The 24,441-nt window shown below is 31.9% G+C and overlaps 1 protein-coding gene across 2 annotated transcripts in view; it reads right to left on the bottom strand.

Moving 5' to 3' along the window:
- Positions 1-20,217: 20,217 nt before the first annotated feature.
- LOC145278322 (protocadherin gamma-A10-like) overlaps positions 20,218-24,441 on the bottom strand; it is a 182,395-nt gene continuing 178,171 nt past the window's right edge. For both annotated transcript variants that reach the window (XM_080130611.1, XM_080130612.1), the window contains one exon: positions 20,218-20,409. In XM_080130611.1, the coding sequence (XP_079986737.1) occupies positions 20,300-20,409 (110 nt within the window). In that variant the 3' untranslated portion in view covers positions 20,218-20,299. The remainder of the gene's footprint in view (positions 20,410-24,441) is intronic.

The following is a 24,441-nucleotide window of genomic DNA, read 5'->3' as shown; positions in this document are numbered from 1 at the left end:
GCAGCATGAAAGTCTAGCTTGAAACTTGCTAAGGCTTTATTCACTGAAGATAGCGTTTTAGCTGTTTCCTGTAGCTTACGCCGCTTTGACCTTGCTTCATGATCTTTTTGATCCAAAAGCTTTGCAAACTCCTCTTCATCGCAGGTTCCCTCTGAGTCTGTAGTTGAAATAGTGTCTGGATCTTCAGTAGATGCCTTTGAATTTAAGCCCAAAATCCTCACAGCAAGATCACAAAGTGCCGATTTTGCTTTATCTTTCTGAGTGTCAGATAACAACACTATTCATTGGGTCTACATATACTCCAGGATTTTCACTACATTAAAAACTGACCTTTGCCATCGTAGGAATTTTTTTTTTCGCAGGTGGAAAACTTTCTGTTGTTAATCTTTGCTAAAAAATAAACGCAATAAACTTTGCTGTAGTGTTAACATATGCTGCATTTTAAAAAAAAGTGGTCCACGCTGACAATTAAATGGAATGATAAACGTTGAAAAAATTAATGAAAATAAGTAAAATTATGAATGTTGGCTTTGGGGGGGGGGGCAAGTAAGTAAGAACAACAGTCATTTGTTAAAGTGTAGAATAATTAACAGTCGAAAAATTGTAAACAATAACAAAAATCAACAAATACCTGATACCAAATGCAGTAAAATTCAAGTATCTTTTATACGTGCTGAAACTGTGTTTAATTTTTTTTTTATTTCGTTTCTTTTAGTTGTCTTTACAACAATTAGCTGATTGCTTGTCGTTTAACCATTGGGGACTTCATTCTTGAAAAATTGTATTAAAAATCTATGATTATCACTAACTTTACATTTGGGAGTGCAACTCGAACTTAGTGTTAGTGGTAGAATAAGTCATTTGTTTACAACCTTTGAGAAATTAAGCCCATTGAGCGATTGTTTTAGCATGTTAAAAGTATACAGGTTGGTAGATAATTAAATGTTACTGTGTTTGTTACGAGTTTTTTTTTGGGGGGTGCTGTTATTTTTGCTGTTATTTTTGCTTTTTACAATTTTCAACTGTTAACTTTTTTACACTTTAACCAAGTGAATAAATACTTCTAAATTAAAGGGGATGCTTGGGTCGTATTTTAAACTACAGAGGCTGAACACCCTCCCCCCAATGTACTTGGAAAAAGCGATTTTATATCGAGTTTTAAGAATGGTTAGGCGAAAAAAATGGTGAAAAATAAAACAAATAGTCAATAAATTATTGTTACCAAAGGCAATAAATGCTACTTTTCTACCTACATGAATTAGTTTATGTTTTAAAGTGTTTTCAAGCGCTTTTCTTTATTTTGTCATTTAAAATTGTGGGTGTGTGGATGCCAAATATCTCCAGATTTTCTAGAAAAACCCCGCTAGCCACTAGATCAAAATTTCCCTTCCTAGATTGCAAACGAAATTTCCAGATCTAGCAGAAAACCGCTAAATTGGCATCTGTTTCATAATATCCCTTTCGCCTAGGTTCGAATCACTACTTGAGTGCATGGCTATCTACCTTACTTTAATTTGCAAGTTATATAGAGCATAAAACAAGTACTAATTATCTTATATATATTTATGCCATCATTACGCTATTACTCTAGCTAGACTAGTATTTTTCCTAACCTTTTTACCTTATCTTTGGAACCTATTTTATGGAGACAGATTTTAGCTAGGATCTATTTGGCTTTGATATTTGGCTTTATGAGATGCAAAGGGCCAAAATACCAAAGTCCATCTATTCTATGAAAAGATGTATCTGCTGGCAGTCATACCTTGTCTAATTTTACAGTCTGACATTGTTCGATAATACCATTATCTTAGCAGTATCATAAATTATTTCACAATTTAAAGTCATTTCCTCAAATATTGACAATATTAAAGAGAAAAATATATTATGTGGTCACTTTTTTCTGGTAATTTGCAACTCTCCACCCTAACCCTGTTACTATTCCAACATCGACCTACCCTAACCAGTATATCACTATTTGTCTTTACCAAAGTCACATTACACAATGTACAAGATTTGGCCAAGATATTTTTTTTCTTTCTATTATGGTTATGGGTTAATGCATAAATATCTGATACACTTAGGTCTAATTTGCAATTGTCTTTATAACATAATGAGTTTTTAATTAGATTAAGATGCTTCGTAAATTTCTTTACTCTGATTCCTATTTTTCATTGATTCACTTGTAGGTTTATTATATTCATTAGTAACCCCTGTTTTCAATTTCGTTACTTCAAACCACTAAATTTGATAAATGTATGATTTTCATATTCTAAAGTAGCTTTATCATAATCTAGCATATTTCTATTAACGAAAAATGTGATAAACTACCGAAAATGAAGGAAAAGAAAAATCACTGGGATACACTGTTTCAGCCATAATCAGCTATTTTTGTTTAGATTAGTTAGTCATATACAATGTTGTCACATGGTGGCAACACAAATTGATTTATGCCCATTTTGGGGGGGGGATAAGATTGTAATTCTGGATCGATCCTGGACTAATCAAATTGCCAAATTCCATTCAGAAACTGGATAAATTTCGGATTACAATCTGATTGTTATCCACAGTGATCTCACTCAAAGACAGAATTTTCATTGACCATGCGTGACGTCCCAACCAAAGCGAAAAAATCTGTCCAGACAAGATTTCCAGTGATCCGATAAACCGAAATATCTTGATGAAGTAGAAGCATTGCAGGACAGTACAAAATATGATATATCTAAAAAAAATAATAATAACAATACATTACAAATACTGCTAAATTGTGCAACTGGTAAAACCAAACAGGAAAACCATTAACAAACATTTTTTTTTAACTCCAGGAGTCGGAATCGGATAAAAATTCCGACTCCGACTCCGACTCCGACTCCTAGTACTTTTAGAAATCCGACTCTGACTCCGACTCCAGCTAAAACATCCGACTCCCTCCGACTCCGAATCCGACTCCGCAACCCTGGATAGAAATGAAACGAGGTTATACAGATAGAAATTAAACGAGCGTATACAGATGGAAATTAAACGAGGTTATACGGATACAAATTAAATAAGGTTATACAGATGGAAATCTAACGGGGTTATACAGATAGAAATTAAACGATGTTATACAGATAGAAATTAAACGGGGTTATACAGATAGAAATTAAACGAGGTTATACAGATAGAAATTAAACTAGGGGATACAGATGGAAATTAAACGAGTTTATACATATAGAAATTAAACGGGGTTCTACAGATAGAAATTTAACGTGGTTATACAAATTGAAATGAAACGATGTTGTACAGATAGAAAGTAAACGTGGTTATACAGATAGAAATTAAACAAGGTTATGCAGATAGAAATTAAACAAGATTATACAGATAGAAATTAAACGAGGTTATACGGATGAAAATCAAACGAGGTTATACATATAGAGATAAAACGAGGTTATACAGATAGAAATTAAACGAGGTTATACAGATAGAAATTAAATGAGGTTATACAGATAGAAATTAAACGAGGTTATACAGATTAAAATTAAACGATGTTACATATAGAAATTAAATGGGGTTATACAGAGAGAAATTAAACGGGGTTATACAGATAGAAATAAAACGAGGTTATACAGATAGAAATTAAACGAGGTTATACAGATAGAAATTAAACGAGGTTATAAAGATGGAAATTTAATGAGGTTACACAGATAGAAATTAAACGATGTTATAAAGATAGAAATTAAACGAGGTTATACAGATAGAAATTAAATGGGGGTATACAGATAGGAATTAAACAAGGTTATACAGATAGAAATTAAACAAGATTATACAGATAGAAATTAAACGAGGTTATACAGATGAAAATCAAACGAGGTTATACATATAGAAATAAAACGAGGTTATACAGATAGAAATTAAACGAGGTCATACAGATAGAAATTAAACGAGGTTATACAGATAGAAATTAAACGAGGTTATACAGATTAAAATTAAACGAGGTTACATATAGAAATTAAATGGGGTTATACAGAGAGAAATTAAACGGGGTTATACAGATAGAAATTAAACGAGGTTATACAGATAGAAATTAAACGAGGTTATACAGACAGAAATTAAACGAGGTTATACAGATAGAAATTAAACGAGGTTATAAAGATGGAAATTTAATGAGGTTACACAGATAGAAATTAAACGATGTTATAAAGATAGAAATTAAACGAGGTTATACAGATAGAAATGAAACGAGGTTATAAAGATGGAAATTAAACGATGTTATACAGATAGAAATGAAACGAGGTTATAAAGATGGAAATTAAACGATGTTATACAGATAGAAATTAAATGGGGGTATACAGATAGAAATTAAACGAGGTTATACAGATAGAAATTAAACGAGGTTATACAGATAGAAATTAAACGAGGTTATACAGATAGAAATTAAACGGGGTTATACAGATAGAAATTAAACGAGGTTATACAGATAAAAATTAAACGAGGTTATACAGATAGAAACTAAACGGGGTTATACAGATAGAAATTAAACGAGGTTATACAGATAGAAATTATACTGAACGCCTGTGTTGCCTAAATTCGGCAATTGTCTTAGAAATCACGTCTTTGAATTCCGCAAACTCCTTGAAGTATCGTAAGATATCAGAGGAGTCGAACTTATCGAACGCTAATGTATTCACTCTTTTACGTGAATATTTGTCGATGATACACTTTGTTCAAAGTGTGTGCTGAGTGTGCTCACGGTCTAAAAAAACGATATAGATGATGTGAATATGGATTATCTCTTTTGATAATCCAAGACTATAAAAGCTGTGCATTTCCGCTTGGCGAGTAGACAAGTAGTCAATTTCGTGTCGGTCGAGATCCGGTACTCGCACTGGACTGGTAGCTGAAGTGTGGATCCTGCTCAGATGCTTCAGTCAAATTAATTGTCCTTAGTCAATGGAGGAGAAACCCTTCTATACTAAGGAAATTTTATTATTGCAAACTGCCAGAGTGTCCATTTTGAGGGGAGACGGTTTTCTCCCACATTAAAAACGACCTTGTGTAACATTTTGTTTCGTCGGGAAACAAATAAATAACGACAAGTAGTCGAATTCTTAATTGAATAATAAAGATTACTAGACAAAAAATTATCGTCCTGGTTTCATTACAATTTATTCAATTATAAATCGAACTTTTTATACAACCACAGCGATTTACAACAGATTTAGAATGCGATTCAGCCAACAAGTGATGGAAACATTGGCGGGAGACAATTACAAATTTCATTGAGGTTCTATATTCAGTAAGACAGGGACTTCCCATCAATAAGCGTGCGCTCCTAACCAACTACCTGTCTCATACAGTCAACGAAATTATCTCGGATTGTGTTACCTACGAAGAAGCAATCGATGTACTGAAGACTGCATACATAAACCCAAAAAATGAGATATTTTCTAGACACCTACTTGCAACTTGCCGACACGAAGCAAGCGAAACACTGGACCATTTCCTTAAGAGCCTTCGGACACTGGGCAAACATTGCAACCTCTGCCCAATGATGGCATTAGAAGCCCAAGAGCAAAACATTCTGGACGCCTTCATTAGCTGCTTACGTAATGCTCAGGTAAGACGTCTTCTTGAAAATAAGACCCTTACACTTAGAACAGCTTACGAGCAAGCCTATACCTTCGAATATACTAAACAACAGTCTGGTTCTTACTTACAACCAGACACACTGGGCTAAGTGTGTATTTACTTTGCTTATCGACCGGGAAGATACCGCGAAAAATATTAAAAGAATATTCGAAGTCAAATGTAGTAGACGTTCCACCTTTGGCTTCCTTAGTTGGGGCTGAAGCTTTGATTGTAAAGCGAAGTATACTAAAAAGAATGTCGATATTCTACTTGCAATATCTGAGTCTTTAGATAATGTTTCGGCTTTTATTATATTCTACAACATTGTTATCTATACATTGGGGAGTTCTTATATAAATACTCGAATTGGTATGCATAATTTTATTTATCGGGTGATTAAAAACCTAAATACGCAAAATATATATTTCTGGTGATTGTTTCAGTGCAAATGCCTAATATTGATTTTCAAATTTTCCGTGCTCCGAAAAAAAATTGCTGTTTTCAAATCTCCAAAATTTTTATACGAAAATAGACAGCGGACTAGACTTATGCAATAAGGTGATTTAGCAGAATTGAAAGAAAAAATAATAAACCTGAAAGATAAGAATAATAACGCGTTGTTGTCATACAGGACCGACGAAAAGAACGTGGTATATTTTTTGCTTTTCGCCTTCTAGAGTAATTTTGACCGTCAAAATGTCCTAATAGCTTTATAATGGGAAACTAATAACTTAATCTCAGTATGAATCAGTTGTATACATTATGAAAGGCAGACACTGTTCCTTTACGTTATGCCATTTCAGATAAGACTAAACAAGTTGTTTGATATTTGACAGACACCAAATCATGTTTACGCGAAACTCATGAACAAAAAAAAAACGTCTATTAGTGGCTAGCTGAATCGTTAATCCGCTGAGTCAGACAGACAGAATTAATCTGATTGCGTAAGATCGAATTCCTTTATATATATATATATATATATATATATATATATATATATATATATATATATATACATATATACATATATATATATATATATATATATATATATATATATATATATATATATATATATATATATATAACGTTGTTATCTATAGATTGGGGAGTTCTTATCAGGGTACTTAAGCTTTTATGCATTTTTATTCTTATAGCATTCATATACTAGTTAACATGTCGCAGAATAGATCTTGTAATCTTGTAAAATTTACTTATATATATTATTAATAGTTTTTTATTTTTTATTTTTTATATATTAGTATAAATAATAACCGTATTATTCTACATTTTTTTATTGGGGAAGTGGTATTATCTACTGAAGAGCCGTGTATTTAACAGCTGTCCTGTTTTTAAATCTCCGAAACAGCTATATGGTAAGCAGCTGAGGATCCCCGTTTTCTATTTGCAAAATTTAAGTTAAGATTTTCTTTTTTATCCTTATATACTTGAATTCTCTTTTAAAATTGTGGACATTTTAAAAATTGGCTTATGCAAGTGCCAAGTCTATTACTATTTAACAATTTTCGTTAAGTTTTTTTATCCTTATATAGTTGAATTCTCTTTTATAATTTTGGACTTTTTAGAAATCCGATTATGTAGGTGCTAAGTCTGCGATAGGTTAAATTAGTTTTTTTTTTTTTTCGGGAATTTAAACTGCATTCGCTTTCTTTTTTTTTATATTTTTTTAATCAAAGCTTCTCCAGACTATATATATATATATAATAGTAAACAAATTGAAGTAATCCGTTATGCACGTATGGATCTGTTTTGAGTTCATTAGATTTTCTTTTAATAGAAATATGTTTTAGAGAAAGTACTGCAACTCTTTTTCTTATGTAATGAACTAGTCAGAAAAGCATGATGATGATGATGATGATGATGATGATGATAGTCAGAAGATTATTACTATAGTACCAGCACAGCCGGCCGCTTCCCGTGTATAATACAAGCTAGTTATCTAACTTGGAACCACCTATTTTAACGTGTTTGGTTCATAATTGTTTTTCGGGACGGAATAGTGGGGTCAGCATTCCCCAGCTGGTATATATCTAATTAATTTCTTCGTGCATACATTAACTACTCTGTTTTGTTTTATTTTTTTATATATTTCAAATATTTTAAAACCTAACGAGATGCTTAAAAATGAATAAAAGAACAATATGTATATACAATAATCGGTTGTGTTAAATAATGGTAATTAATAACGACCATATGTGTGTGCTGAATATCTGGGCTGGGTGCACCGGAAATCACCTGGTCGAAATAAAACGCACGTCATAAAGGCACGCAGATATTTTCTTATCAGAATGATAAATATTAATCTTAAGTATATGTTGTGCTATTGTTTTCTTTTTTTCTGTGAGATTCGTAAACCGTCCTTGGAAGGCCGGAATCTGTTCGAATGAACACTCAAGATAGAGGCCTAAAGACGATATGAGATTTTATGTATTTATTTAACTTCCAAGTATTCGTCATTAGAGTGGAGTGATTAGGGTGGTTCTTCTAAGTCTCCATTTTGAGACTTCTTCCCCCCCCTCTCACAATGGAGAGACCTATTTTTAGCCCAGCTGTCTCTCTTGGCGCCCATTATTCAACTCAACGATGTTTGTGCAAACCGGTACACTTAACATGCGATACGTTACGTCCGGTCACCTGTTCGGATACTTTCCGGTGCAAACTGAACTGTTACCGAGTTTGACAAAGATTGACAACCTGTCAAAACATGACTTCAAATCGCTGTTGGTTACTCATCACTATATAGAAAAATAATTAGATAGATAGATAGATAGATAGATAGATAGATAGATAGATAGATAGATAGATAGATGACAACAAAAACGTTATTTTATACATGACTTTGTTCTTCGCAAAATTAATGAAATTGTATGAAAATAAAAAAAACAAAGATAGTTACCTTCAAACTGTTATTTAAAAGCATAGAGGAAAAAAATCTTGCGTGTGTTCTTGTGAGAGTCCGCGCGTATGCAATACTTCGTCTGTGTTCTGGCGCTGTGAGTGCTTGGTTAGAGTCGTGAGGAATTTTTTTATTATTTAAACTCAAAGGGTTGATTTTATTGGGGGAGATGCCCAATATTAACCTTCTGCTGCCGGTTGTAGACATATACGGTGTTGAAGTCCATTTGTTAGAATGCGATACCAATTGACAAATTCGACTAGTGACAAGAAAAGGCATTTTGAGGAAAATATTTGTTTCGAATAATTTAGATTTAACCACAGGAAGAATAAAAAATACAAAAAGTAACTCTTCCAGTGCCAACTGTTTTATTATTATTATTATTATTACTATTATTATTATTATTATTATTATTATTATTATTTAGTTATTATTATTATTATTATTATTATTATTATTTAGTTATTATTATTATTATTATTATTATTATTATTTAGTTATTATTATTATTATTATTATTATTATTATTATTATTTAGTTATTATTATTATTATTATTATTATTATTATTTAGTTATTATTATTATTATTATTATTATTATTATTATTATTATTATTTAGTTATTATTATATAAAAGTGGTCGGACCAAGGTAAGTAAATTTGGCATTAAATAACCCAAAAACGTACGTAACATGCAACCGCAACCGAGATTGAACTCACTACACGAGTTTGTAGTGTAATTCAAATCTTGTCCGTAGCTGAATACTTGATGCTTCACTAGGGCTACCAAGGGTATTTTTTATCGTGACGCCATCTAGTGAGATGGGTTGCTTACCACGGCTTAAGAGAAGCCCATCTACCCTCGAGAGAAGGATAGACCGCGCCAGTTTCCCAACCTGGTATTTTACCTCGCAATACATACAGCGCCTCGCCTTCCCAAAATGGTCGCTCATCTGGTACTGGCCAGGCTCGACGTTGCTTAACTTCGGTGATCTGACGAGAAGCGGTGTGTCAACGTGATTGATAAGCTGTAAAACAAAAGAAAACAACAACAACAACAATATTTACTTACAGCATTGAATTTATTTAGTAGATTCTCTTTCCTTTTTGGTTCTTATTTCTGTTTTGTGACTTGCAAAACAAACCCAGATTTCGCTTATCGTCCAAAAATATAGTCATCTATGTTTAGCGGTTACAAATATCTTAGTTTAAAAAAGTCCAATCAGATTAGTTTTTAATAGAAATAAAAAATAATGTAAATAAGACAATAGATATTGTTTTCTCTAGTATATCTATTTATATAAATTTGGGTAAGGGCGTATATTTTGTTATATTTTTACGAATACAATTTTCTCATAAACTAATCGACCTATTATGAATTATGGAACACAGATGTTATGCGTAAATGTATTTAAATGTTGGCTATATTGAAGTTAATTTACATTCATGTAAAATGGGGGCAAAGAGGATGTCGAAGGCCTTCGTGAAATTTAGATACTTTCGATTTTTATGAAATTTTAACAATAGATTTTAGGCATTCATTTTTCTCCAAATTTCAGTTTCTTATGTGTATTTTAAATGCGTTTTAAGGGGCATCATGTAGGCATTCGAAAATTCAAATATTTCAGATTTGTATTCAATTCGATTCATAGTCATTAGACATCAATTTAGCAAGAATATATGAATTACATTTTTTGTAGAAAACTCCTTAAATTTAAGCTTAAGGAGTCTTCAGCAAAAAATTGAAATTAATGAATTGTAGACATTTTTGAAAATATAAATCATATACTAGAATAAGACTTCTAGACATAAGGTTTAGTATCATAATGTCTTAAGTGTAATCATCGTAAAGGGTGCATAAAAGCGGTGCAAAAGTGTTCTGTTCAGAAAAAAAGTATTTTACGTTTGTAATTGTGTATTTTGTTTTCGATTGAGATAACGTATTCTTAAATTTTAAATCTTTCGTAAATTGAAAGTAATTTTTAAAATCCCCCCTTTCCCGAGACACATTCACAGTTATAACTCGCCCAGTTACAACCACAACAATAACCTTGCCTTTCATCGTCTCCGTTCCAGAAACCATACAGAACTTCCATGAACAAAGTTTCTTTCCTAGAACATCCCATCTGTGGAACAAAATATCATGATACTGCTTCCCAATCGACTACAACATGGTCATCTTCAAGCCAAACGTAAACAAAAATTTATTGAACCATCCTCTTGAATAATAAATTCCTATGCTCATTCCACCCAATGCTTCAGATTGTTACATAGCGGTGGATGTCTATATATGTCCGTTTATATACAAGACTAAATAAACGTGTGTATCTAGTTGAATCCTACGTGCGTTTATACGTGTTTGCATTTGTGACGTATTTGCGTCGCGGAGGGGCTTTATATATGTGTGTAGAGTTGAATCGTGCTGTATGTGACGTGACCCTCTCCGGGAGCGGTAGAGCTCCTTTTTTGGGAGGAGGTTGAGACTCCCGAAACACTGGAGAATGCCGGGTAGATATGCTTGTTTTATTTGTTAAGTATTATTTATGCCCGGTCAACAGCAGTCGACCCTGCTGAAAGGAAGAGTTAAATTACAAATTTTAATATTTTTATGAAACCGACATATAAATCTGATTGTTTGGTAAAAGTGACAGTTGGATGTCATTTTGAGAGACATACCGAAATATAATTTCGTTTTCGGTACAAGCGAGTCCACACTCAGGGACGTCTGGCCTCTGAGTATAATACCAGACCGAGAGGTCACGGTGTTGACCTTTTCCGATCGTGAGAAACGGGCCTGAGAAAGCTTGCAGATTTACAGGTACACACACACGGGGATTCCCCTGAGGTGACATACTTACTGGAAATTGGTCTAGAGAGCGACTGGACCTACACCGTCACCTCCGTATATAAGCGAGTCCCCGCGCCAAAATCGGCCGTTGGAGCGCAGTTGGAGCACAGTTGGAGCTGAGATTTCAGCGCATCTAATACTAATCGAAGAGTCATTAACTCTTCTTGAACCGTTACCACCGCAAACCCAATTGAGACACAGTAGTGTTTTGTCAAAATCAACATCTGAACAATTGTATATAAGTTATATTTTGTATATCTATCTTGAATTAATCAGTAGAATAGATATATCCGAGTCTCTCTTTCTTTTCTGTGCATGAAATTGATTCATTTCCAGTGGGACAAATCGACGAGGTAGCAGCCTATAAACCGAAGGTAAAGTGATTCCAACCAGATCGACTGAGTCCCCTGTGAAGAACGAACAGATCACTTTGGGGTCCGTGACCGGGGATTGACTCGTATGTGATGAAGGAGATGCTTAATAGGGGTCGCTGAGGGGTCACAGTATTGAATGTGTATATGTGGTACTACTACATGTCTGTAATTCTTATCATAAACGGACTATACGTATGTATGTACGTTGTGTAACAGATTGTTGTCCTTGTATCCTTAATGTCTATTTTACGACACGTGATTCGTTTCATCTAGTGCTGTTTTTGCGTGTCAGAATACACCATATACATAACGACATAACTGTTATGCTATTGTTTTTTTTTTTCTGGGAGATTCGTAAATCGTCCTTGGGGGAGCCGGAACCTGTTAGAAAGAAACACTCAAGACAGGAGCCAAAGCCGATATGAGATTTTATATATTTATTTCACTCCTAGGTATTCGTCATAGCACTAGAGTGATCGACGATCTTGGCTTGGCATGGTTCTTCTACATCTCCATTCTGAGACTTCTTCCCACCTACCCCCAATGGGGGAGACCCATTTTTACCCCATCTGTCTCTCTTGGTGTCCCATTATTCAACTCAACGATGCTGGCGTAAACTGGAACACTTGACATGCGACACGTTACGTCCGGTCACCTGTTCGGATACTTTCCGATGTAAATTGACGAAGTTTGACAAACTATCAAAACATGATTTCAAATCACCGTTGCCCACTCATCACTATATAGATAAATAATTAGATAGATAGATAGATAGATAGATAGATCGTTTACTGCTTCTGCTCGACCATTCTTTAAAAAGATTATCTCGTGATGGCGTTCATAGTCCAACTGAAAATTTCTTTAAGCATTATCCTCGAGTAGCCCAGGACTTGATGCGGTGACTCATTGAGAAAAAATACACATTTTGGCACTGAATTTAATTTTTTTTTTTTTTTGCAATCGAACAATCGGCATGTGGAAAGTGATAACGTACGTACGAAAACGAAATATCTTAGTCTATTGTATAGAATATGTATCTCTTGCGGTAGTGGCATTGTCATTAGAGGCACAGACAATTTGTTTCGTATATTAGTGAAAGACTTGAGAACTGGCATGCCGGTTCCCAAGTCTTTCGCTAATATAAGAATAGCATGCATCCATATATTCTCTTTCCTTAAATAATAGGGTAAACTAAGAATTATTTATTTGTTTGCGGATTATTATCTTCATCTTCATCGTTATTACTGTTTCACTACGTTTCGGCTAACTATTCCTCTGGCCTTCTTCCGGTGGTCAACCGCGGCGGGATAGAAATGCTGAGTCTCTTAAATGTATCTTCAGTAATTACTGCCTTCCATAGTTGTTGATGTCTCACCACGTTTTGGCCAACTCTTCCGACGCGGTTAATCACCTGAAGAAGGCCAAATAAATAGTTGACCGAAACGTGGTGAGACAACTGTGAAAATAAGGATAGCAGTCCACAAATAAATAAATAAATAAATATACAAATTAATTATCTCAAAGGATTTTTTAAAAAAATCATAAATATATGATATCCAAGAATTGATTTGAAAACCGGTGTCAGACAAGGAAAACTATTAAATTAGACTAGTTTTTCGCTGCTTATCCGTAGATATTATTTTACGTAATGTTGAACTTCTTCTCCTGTATATTAGACTCAAGCAATCTCATTTCAGAACAGGAGTGCTTATTAATGGCGCGATCCTTGTTACATTAAAACCTCGATCATCAAACATCCTTACAGGTGTATCCGCGATCTCTCGAGATTTGCTCCTTGGATAAAACAATCCCAGATCTCCGGCACTTACATTGAGTTTACATTGCGATTTCGCTCACAATCAGTAGGTGTCTGATGATAGCGCAGGAATTAAAAGCATCGACTGTCAGTTGTGTTTCAATTCGGACTTGAGGCATTTGCTTGTCTAGTCGCATTTAAGAGCTGTGGTATCTGTGTCAACTATTTCGGCCAAGGTACTCACCGACTCAAAGCTTAAATGACACCCTCATTGGGTATACCTTCTTCTTCTGCCACCACCCCTCACCGAGCACACACACTGACGAAGACATAGGTACGGTCGAAAAATTATTTTTGTAACTTCCCTTCAAAAGACATTTTGTATTCCTACACGTCACCAAGTAAGAAATAAATAGAGAAAAGATATAAATATATACACTTTTCGTATTCACTTTTATACTTACATATATATATATATATATATATATATATATATATATATATATATATATATATATGGAGAGAGAGAGAGAGAGAGAGAGAGAGCGTGGATTAACAAGAAGTATCTTGCCATCCCTATGACATTCAGCACGTCAGATTTTATGTTATTTCGCCGAGTAATATTGGAGTTTACTTATGACCAACATGCATCCAAACTTAGAAAACTACTTAATTTTACTGTAGATTCATAATCAAATTTAATATGATTTTATATACAAAAAAGTTGAGCTTGCAATATAATTAACAGCTGAGAATTCGAAAATTAAAAAAAATATATCCAAATAATAACTTTCACCAAACGCATTAAAATGTCATTTCCTATTGATCCGTATATTTTTAAAATGCGAAAACATTGTGTGGCATTCATTATCTCCGAATTTATTCTAGTTAACATGAAAACACGAAAAAAAATGGCGTCGATATTTTGGATGTAGTCGCTTAGATATGGATAAATTTATTTTTTAAGGAATTAAAATGTCATCATTTTGTCTGTCGTCTGTCGAAAGAGAGAGCCTTGTAACGAATTCAAATTTTGAGATTTAGTAATATTGAAAACAGATTCGGAAACTTTAAAGAGTACAGGTCAGTATAAAATAAATTGAATGCTTTTGGTAAAAGTTATTTGTTGTATATTTTGTGGTTTTTTTGTTTCGTTTTTTTGTTTCTTTGTTTGTTAGTTTTGTGTTTGTTTATTTGATTTCTCGGTTGTCGACAATACTCGAGTATACAGAAAAAAATAATTTAAAACAACAACGCTGTATCAATTTTTAACATTAAATTTTATTAAATTAAATTAAATTCTTTCACGTGTTTAGAACCATCTTAAAACTAAAAAAAAAAAGCTTCTGTATTTTCTTATAGTTTTTACTTATACTAAAAGAAATATAAATAAATTCAAATTCAATCGTAAACAGTCTCCAATGATAAATGTAATCCTAGCATCGAGTAATATTCACGTTATCCTTTTAAACATGCTACTATCTATGTATGGCGACAAGTACATAAAAATTGCATAATAAATTTGAAAGAGAATATCATATCAGTTCTGTAAGAGGTATTAAATATCTCGTCTAAAAGCGTGCATATATTTCCCTATATATATATATATATATATATATATATAGAGAGAGAGAGAGAGAGAGAGAGAGAGACAGAAAGAGAGAGAGGTGGGGGGAGATTGTTTAGCTTTTCTTTTTTTTTTTTTTTTTGCTTTGATCTAACATTTAGTTTAGTGTGAAGATACAGGAAATATTGCATATCAATCAATCCATTTATATATACATAAATGTATCTATTCGTAAAGCTATATACATATATGTGTGTGTGTGTGCGTGCGTGTGCGTGTGTGTGTGTGTGTGTGTGTGTGTGTGTGTGTGTGTGTGTGTGTGTGTGTGTGTGTTATTTTTTATTAGCGTTTTATCTGTTTGGTTACATATGTTTCGGATTGTCAGACCTTACAGAAATGGTTGTTAGTATTTGGAAGAAGTGTTTTAGAAGAAGATTTTCTTCTAATACTAACAACCATTTCTGTAAGGACTGACGAGGCTGTTGGATCGTAAACATGGTCAAACATTCGAAAAAGATGTAACCAAACAGATAAAACGCTAATAAAAAATAAAACACATATTTGCTCTGCAATAGTATTGAGCACTCTCTTCAGGCTTTTACTAATTACCAGTTTTAATATATATATATATATATATATACATCTTTGTATATATATATACAAATATATATATATAAACATATATATAAACACATAACATATGCATATAAACATATATATAAACATATATATATATATAAACATATATATACATTTATATATATATACATATATATATATATATACCCAAAATATACATACATATCTACTCATATGTATCATATTTATATATATATATACAACATATATATGTATGCATATATATAATTATATGTACATGCATACATATGTATGCATATATATAATTATATATACATATATGTGTTTTATATATATGTATATACATATATGTGTTCATATGCTTATATATACGTATATGCATACATATATATGTATATATAGTTATATATACGGATATATAATATATATATATGGCGTAGATCTATATGTATATCTACACATATACAATGTATGATTATATATTCTACATACTATACATCTTTGTTACTGCATATATATATATATATATATATATATATATATATATATATATATATATATATATATATATATGTTAAGCTGTTTTTTAAGTATAGCCGATTTTTTTTTTTTTTTTTGCTTATGCAATTCCTATATCGTAAAATATGACGCCTGTGTTACGTGGCCGCATTTCTAGTTCAAATCCTGTATGAGTTTCATTTTTTACTTTGTGATAGTCGTTGATATTTTCATCCCCGTAAACTAAATAGTAATTTGGAAATATTATCAGCGTAAACAATAGCATTAACAAAATCCGGCTTAATACATAACTTACCGTATGGTGTCAGAAATTTATTTATAATATTAAGCACATGCACACACACACACACACACACACACACACACACAAACAAACAAACAAACAAACAAACAAACAAACACACCTACGTATGTATGTGTGTGTATTTGATTAATTAGAACTGAAAGTTCCTGTTTGATCCATTATTGATCCTGTTTTTTTGATTGGTGAGCCAACGATTGTATGTTGTGCTTCAGTGTGAATTAAAACTATTTATATTCATAACTGTTTTATATTTATAACTGTTTTATATTGATAACTGTTTTATACATATAACTGTTTTATATTTATAACTGTTTTATATTTATAACTGTTTTATATTTATAACTCTTTTATATTTATAACTGTTTTATATTTATAACTCTTTTATATTTATAACTGTTTTATATTTATAACCGTTTTTAACTCTCAAAGAAAATTTTGAAATATGTGTACGTATCTATATAAAGTTGAGTTTTTCATCCCACTAATTATGATATGAAAAGCATACATTTTCTATTTGAAAATTATTAAAATAAACTCCTACATATACTTAGTTATGGATATGCAAGCAAGGTTGGCTAATTTGCATATCAATATATTAATACGATAGCGTTGGTGTTATTTTCTGTGTTACGCTTATACCCGGGTCGTTTAATTGTTATGTATTTCCATTTCTTGTAATAAATAATTTTACCAAGAATTCTTCATAAGTTTTGGTTTCGATTTCAATTATAACTGATGGCACTCCAGTAATCTATTTTTTTTTATATAAATAATTTTATCAAGAATTCTTTATCAGTTTTGGTTTCGGTTTCGATTATGACTGAAGGAACTCAAGTTCCTATATGTATATATACATATATTTTTTCATAGTTGTTATTTAGGTTTCGATTCAACCTAATGCGCCTAAGTCATATGTATTTTTTTTTTGAATCGCAACTTTATAATATATAAAAATCGATAGAACATTAACATGTATACGAAATCTGCAAGAATTAAAATATCATATTTAAGTGTACTTTACCACCTGGCTTTGTCGAGCGTTCGTGCCAGCTTAGATAAATAATTTTGCAGTTTTCCCAAAAACACTACAATAACATCAGAGCGTCTCGATTTACACTAAACATCTACAGAATGCCAACATCAATATATTACATATGAATGAGTCCCCTGTGGAATTTCCACAGGTCCCGCTAGTTTCTTTAATTTCATTAATTAATTATTCGTTTTTATTGGATGATTGGTTTTATTTAACTCTTATGCCGGTTCTATTAATGCATATTTCTACATTATACATAACTGTGTATCATTCATGATGAAAATGTCTTAGCACACGCATATATGTGTGTGTGTGTGTGTGTGTGTGTGTGTGTGTGTGTGTGTGTGTGTGTGTGTAATGACCTTGTCTGCGTGCGTGCGGAACGGTCTCTACCAAACTCATATCTCAATTTTTGGTCTATAGACTTCAAACTTGATATATAAGGGATTTGGACTCGTGGAACAAATTCGATTTGGTTTTTAGCCGGGAAAAATAGCTGCTAAGAGGTCAACATCGAAAAAAAAACTTACCTTAGTAGGAGTAAGTTGACTAAACCTGTTACTTCTACGCTTGCGTAAATATGCAGTTATAGGTAAAAGTCGCTTAATCTATACTCTTTTCTTATCTATCTGCCCAAACGATAATGACTTAGGCTGGAGCGCTAAATGTTTCGGTTTCAATTCTAGTTGATGTCATCACAATTATTTTTGTTGTACTTTTGAAATCATTACTATATATCGAGTACAATATAATAATTAATAAAAAAAAAATTGATTCTACTAATAAATACGAAATCTACATGAATTAAATTGTTATTTTTAAGCGTATTTTACGACCGGGCCACGCCGGGGGTGGACCACTATAATATAGTAGGTACAATATAATAACCAATAGATGATTGGTTTTATAATAATATGTATGAAATCTGCATGAATTAAAATATCGTATTCAAACATATTTTACGGCCGGACAACGTCGGCAGTCTGCTAGTATATTAAAAATAAAAACGCTGCTATTCTTACTCTTTCAAATGGAAACCTTTTTATTATCGAAATCTTACTCATTCAAGCACGTTAAATCACATCAAACCAAGCTCGACGTGAGGGTAGAAAAGAGTATATTTAAAATGTTTTTTTTAATGTCCTTAGTCGAATCTCGTAATACGTTCACCAGTTTTAATTTTGTCATTTCAACACGCGCTTCACTACGACTCCTGAAAATCGAAAACGTTTGCAAATATGGGGAGTTATTATTCGCAGTGTAGCAGTGTAGCACAACATTAGATTGTTGTCCGGCTAATGTTTAAAATTGGATAGAAAAAGAAACAAACATGAACTTTTAGTTCTGTTTAATCAAAATGTATGTAAAAAATGCTGGCTAGATATACATGTGTGTGTGTGTGTGTGTGTGTGTGTGTGTGTGTGTGTGTGTGTGTGTGTGTGTGTGTGTGTGTGTGTGTGTGTGTGCGTGTGTGTATGTATCTGTGTACGTATTTATATTATGAGTGCGTAATCTAATGTCAATCTGTGCGTCAAATTGAATCGTCTAGAAAATAGCTATTTATCGTTTAGATTATATAAAGCTTTGTTTCTTAACGCATAATGTTTGCTGTTTTGTGAGTGCAGACAATGAATACACTAGACACTGTTCTAGTGACTATCTGTGGCCCGGATGTACATAACATAAATATCATATCTAACTGTGTATTCGTCAATTCCCGATCAATAATCTACTGATAGAGTCAAACTTAATATTTCGTTAGCTGGAGTGATGCCCTCAAAGGGGAAAAAAAGATTCAAGGGTGGGGGAGGTGGAGAGAAGTTTACAGAATCAAGTATTTACTTACGGTTAAATATGGATCTAATTTACACCTTTTGAACTTTAAACAAAAAAGCTGAATTGAAAAGTTTCTAGGATCAACTCCAAGTTTTAAAAAAATCAACTTCCGATTTCAAAAGATCGATTAAGAATGAAAGTTGTATAGCAACTTGTTTTACATTCAATTAAAAAGTTAAACTTCAAATAAAATTGAGCTTAACTTCTAATTATAAAAAAAAGTTACAAAATACAAAAACAAGCATGCAAAATACAATTAATATTGTAATTTTTTAAATCCCGTTTTTAGCATTTTCTAATTGTGACTCTTTTATTTTCTGTTTTGTTTAATTGAGTTTGAAGCTTTATTTAATATAAGGTTGATATTTTTTTTTAATTTGAATTTTAACATTTTTAATTTTAAAGTAAGACATAAAATTCCTTGGTGTTTAAATTGACACTCTTCAGTTTTGCTTTTTGAGTTTTTGTACATATATATGTGCCTGTGAATATATGTATATGTATATCGAATTAAAATGTGAAATAATAAATATATAATTGTTTTCTCACAAGCAGACAATCACCGCAGCTAACACACACAACGTCAGTCATTGACAGTAAATTCTATACCGAGTTTCGTCCTCTTTTTGGGTTCGTCAATAGAACACATCCCGTATTTTTACTTTTGGGTCAAGATGTATTTTACTGACAAGCATAAAGTAAGACGAAACTCAAGTTTAGAACTTCTTAACGAAGTTTAGCGATGTGTGCGCGCTTCGGTGTCTGATTATGGACAAAAGCAATTATATATATATATATATATATATATATATATATATATATATATATATATATATATATATATATATGCATGTATTTATACGTATATAGAAAAAAAAGAAGCAGAGATGGTGCTGGAGAGAAAAAATGTATTTACTGATGACCTTGTATCTAGCAACTTAGTTATACATGTACAAAAACATTATACTAAAGAGAATGAAAACGAGGCTGCTCTTTCCCGTCAGTCTATTGGCTGTTGAATGCATCATGCCACTTCCGGGGCAATAATCTGAAAAAAATCAAAATGAAAATATATAATTATAAAATCCATTATTAGCATCAAATCTATTTGAAATTGGGTTTTGTGAATGGATGTGTGGGTTGTGAGACACAAATTAAAAAAAAAAACACAACAAATGCATGAACATGATTCTTTGTAGATCAACAATATATATGATTTATTTAACAGTATACAGTTAACATTTACATTTAACAGTTTCACAAGAAACACTCATCTAGCTGTAAACACTATCAATAATTCCCCCCACTCTTTATCTGTGCCTAAACCTAAACGTAGATTCCATGAACAAAGCTTTTTATCTTAGAACTGCACGCCTGTGGAATTGTCTTCCGTTTTCCTGCTTTCCGGCTGACTACAATATGGTTGTCTTCAAGTCTAACGTAAATAAGTTCTTGATGAGCCGTTCCATATAAGTTATCAACTTTACCAAATTTTCATTACTAATGATTACTATAATGTCCAATTTCTACTGTACACTCTTTAACCCTTATCCTTGAGTAGCCTCTTGGCCTTGATAATGTGGTGATTCCTATGTAAAAAAAAAAAAAAAAAAAAAAAACAGTATTATAACTAAAGAAATCACCATGAAATGAGAAAGACTTAATTGTAGGTCGCTAAACCGATTTAGGTTGCGTCCTCCATTTTGAATATATATATATATATATATATATATATATATATATATACTCTGTTTATTTGAATATATATATAATCTGTTTATTATACAAACATCATTGGTTACATATGTGCATACATGTTTCAGTGGAACCCTAATTTAGGGAGACCACCTCATCAAACAAAAACAAATGCAGTGATATTGAAAAGAAAGTCAAGAGTACATTCGTTTTTATATGATATTTGGGTGTGGTTCCCTCTTTGGAAGAAAGTGGGGTGTATACTTTGTGAATGTGAGCAGTAGGAGTTTTGGAGGGAGTGTGGTGAAGGAAAGGAATAGGGGTGGGGGCTTTAAGGAAGAGGGGAAAGTACAATCTCATGTGGCCAAGCTGTAGTATTGGGGTTATTGGTATTATTTTAACTTGGGGGTATCGTTAGAGATAGTGTTGAGAAGCAACGAGATGATGGGTTCTTCAACGCCAGAAAAGAAAAACAAACAACCATAAAACCTAGGATAGTTAAATTAACAGCAATGAGGGCATAATATTACTTCAGATTAAAGCGAAAACTTAGGCCAATAAATAACCGCCGAGTTAAAATAATACCAATAACCACCTCACTGATACAGCTTGATCACATTAGATCGTACTTCCTAAACCCTCTACTCACGTTCCTTCACCACACCTCCCTCCAAAACCTCTACCGTTCACATTCACAAAATATACACTCCACTTTCTTCCGAAGTGAAAACCACGTCCGAATATCCTATAACAAATGAATGTAATCTTGACTCTTTTTAATATCCCACTTTTTTTGGTCGGATGAGGTGGTCTCCTTGAATGAGTATTCCATTGAAACATGTATGCACCTATGTAACCAATAATAAACAATCTATATACCAGATCTGTCCTGCATTGAGCACTCTTTAATAAGCGGGTTTCATTGGATTTACCTCTAGGAAACCAATCTATACAATAATTATACACACACTCAAATACACACACACACACACACACACACACATATATATATATATATATATATATATATATATATATATATATATATATATATATATATATATAGTCATCGGCATACAGTACTGTTTCGCTGTTTCACAAAATATACAAGAAATAATGAAGGCAAAGGGAATGAAGTGTTTACCTGATAAAAGCAAGAGTAAATTTCAATCTAATATAAATACCAGTATTTATATGTTGATATATTAATCCCAACCAAATAGAAAAGGCTCAATAAAAATACAATACGGAGTAGAGCTTGTTATAAGAGAAAAGAAATTAAAACTGTAAGTCAAAATTTACAATTAAATTTATTGTGCGATAGAATACTCCAAAAAACAATTTTCAAAGTCTTTAATGCAATTTTTCTCTTCTTCTCAACAGAGGACAGTAAATTATAATAGTAGCATAGCTAGAATTTGTTGGTTAAGGTATTAAATGAAACTGCAATTTATGACTAAATGTCATAAATTACAAAAATGTACATGTCCGTTAATAGAACGTGAAAAAAAATTGAGGAAATGTGGGAACAAAAGAAAAACAAACCGGGAATAGCATTCCACCGTGCATTAAGATTATTTCAATAATAATCCAAAAAGCCAAAGAGAATTCTTTTAAAAGAATCCAATAGTCAGTATTTAAAATCTAGTGGAGTAAAATAATCCAGTTGGAAAAAGAATTCAATGCAGCTCAAATTCATAGAAATTGTTCTTGCAGCAAAAATGACAAGTTCGGACTTACTATTTGAAATTTAGGTCAGTCTAAATCATATTTGAACGTGTGCGGGCATCAACCTCTGTAAGTGGGAACAGTCTAGACGGCACGATTCAATACTTGCTGTAAAGTACTACATGTTCTCCAATTCCAACATTAGATGGGTAGGGGAGTATAATTAAAATTATTTAACTGTGGCAGAAATTTAGCTTATTGATAATTATGAGGCTGTCAAACGATAGCAACAACAACAGCAATAATAATAAGAAGAAGAAGGAGAATAATAATAATAAAAGAATGTTAATGATGAAAAAATAATCATAATAATAATTACACTGATAATAAGAATTATTACAATAATAATAATGATAATGATAATGATAATAGTTATAATGACGATAATAATAATAACAATATTAACAATAATAATAATGATAATAATAGTAATAATAATAGTAATAATATTAATAATGTCAATGATAATAATAATAATATTAATAATAATGATAATAATAATGCTACTAATAACAAAGCGATAATTATAATGATAAAATAATAATAACAAGAACAGATATTAATAATAATAAGAAGAATAAGAATAAGAAGAAGAAGAAGAAGAAGAAGACCAAAGTAAATATTGTAGTAAACCTTTAAGTAAAATACTTAATGAAAGTGAAATATTGAGATCATATTGGTAATTATGCTATATACTAAAATTACAATAATATTGGAGTACCATTTTCATTGATAAGAAAAGCGAATAAAAGAAATAACAGACAGTAGCGGTAATTATTATTTCCATAATGCTAAAGATAAAATGTATAAAACTAGTAATAAGAATAAAAACCTAGTAATAAGGGTAAAAAACTTTATTAGGTATTTTTATTTTAAGAAGGGCTAAGTAATTTCAAAAATGCAATATTTGCATTCTGCTTTATGTTTGCATTGGAAAATACGCTCACTCTTTGTATTGATAACATTCTTGGATTAAGAAGATGTTCTTATCCTAACTGCCTCAAATAAGACGAGGTTACAAAATTTAGAGCCAGTGGTGTATTATTCGGATTTACATACAATATCTTAATATAATTGAGAAGTGAATATACTGAGATCTAAGTTGTTTTTTTATTATAAGAGTAGCTAAAGAAGTTCCCTGGTTACTATTTGGGATTTTATTATTAAATGATGATATGTGGTTAAAGATTCTCTGTGTTATTAAAGTGGAAGTGGATCTGATGTACGTGTATGTTTTTTGTGCAGTGTGGTTACTGTTGCTGGTATTTAGTGTTACATTGTTATTATGGTTAGGGTAGGAAATGGGTGAATTATTAAGGATATTGTTGCTGATCTGGTTGTCAATATTATTATCATGTGAGTTATCCTGCAAAAGACTGCCTCTATTAATATTGTTAGTGTTGTTATTCAGCATTTGTCATTTGATAGAGAGGGATGTTCAAGTTCATTGCTATTTGATTGCACGGGGAATTTGAAAATTGTTTTTCGAGTATTCTGTCGAATAATAAATATAATTGTAAATTTTAACTTACAGTGTTAATTTCTTTTATATATATATATATGTGTGTGTGTGTGTGTGTGTGTGTGTGTGTGTGTGTGTGTGTGTGTGTGTGAGAGAGAGAGGGAAAATAATGAATATAGTATTCCGACGAAATAG

This window comes from Euprymna scolopes, chromosome 6, assembly GCF_053919585.1.
Source record: "Euprymna scolopes isolate OS-2025 chromosome 6, ASM5391958v1, whole genome shotgun sequence".
Taxonomy (NCBI): Eukaryota; Metazoa; Mollusca; class Cephalopoda; order Sepiida; family Sepiolidae; genus Euprymna; species Euprymna scolopes.
The sequence above is the reverse complement of the archived record's forward strand: the minus strand, read 5'-3'. Positions and strand labels throughout refer to the sequence as shown.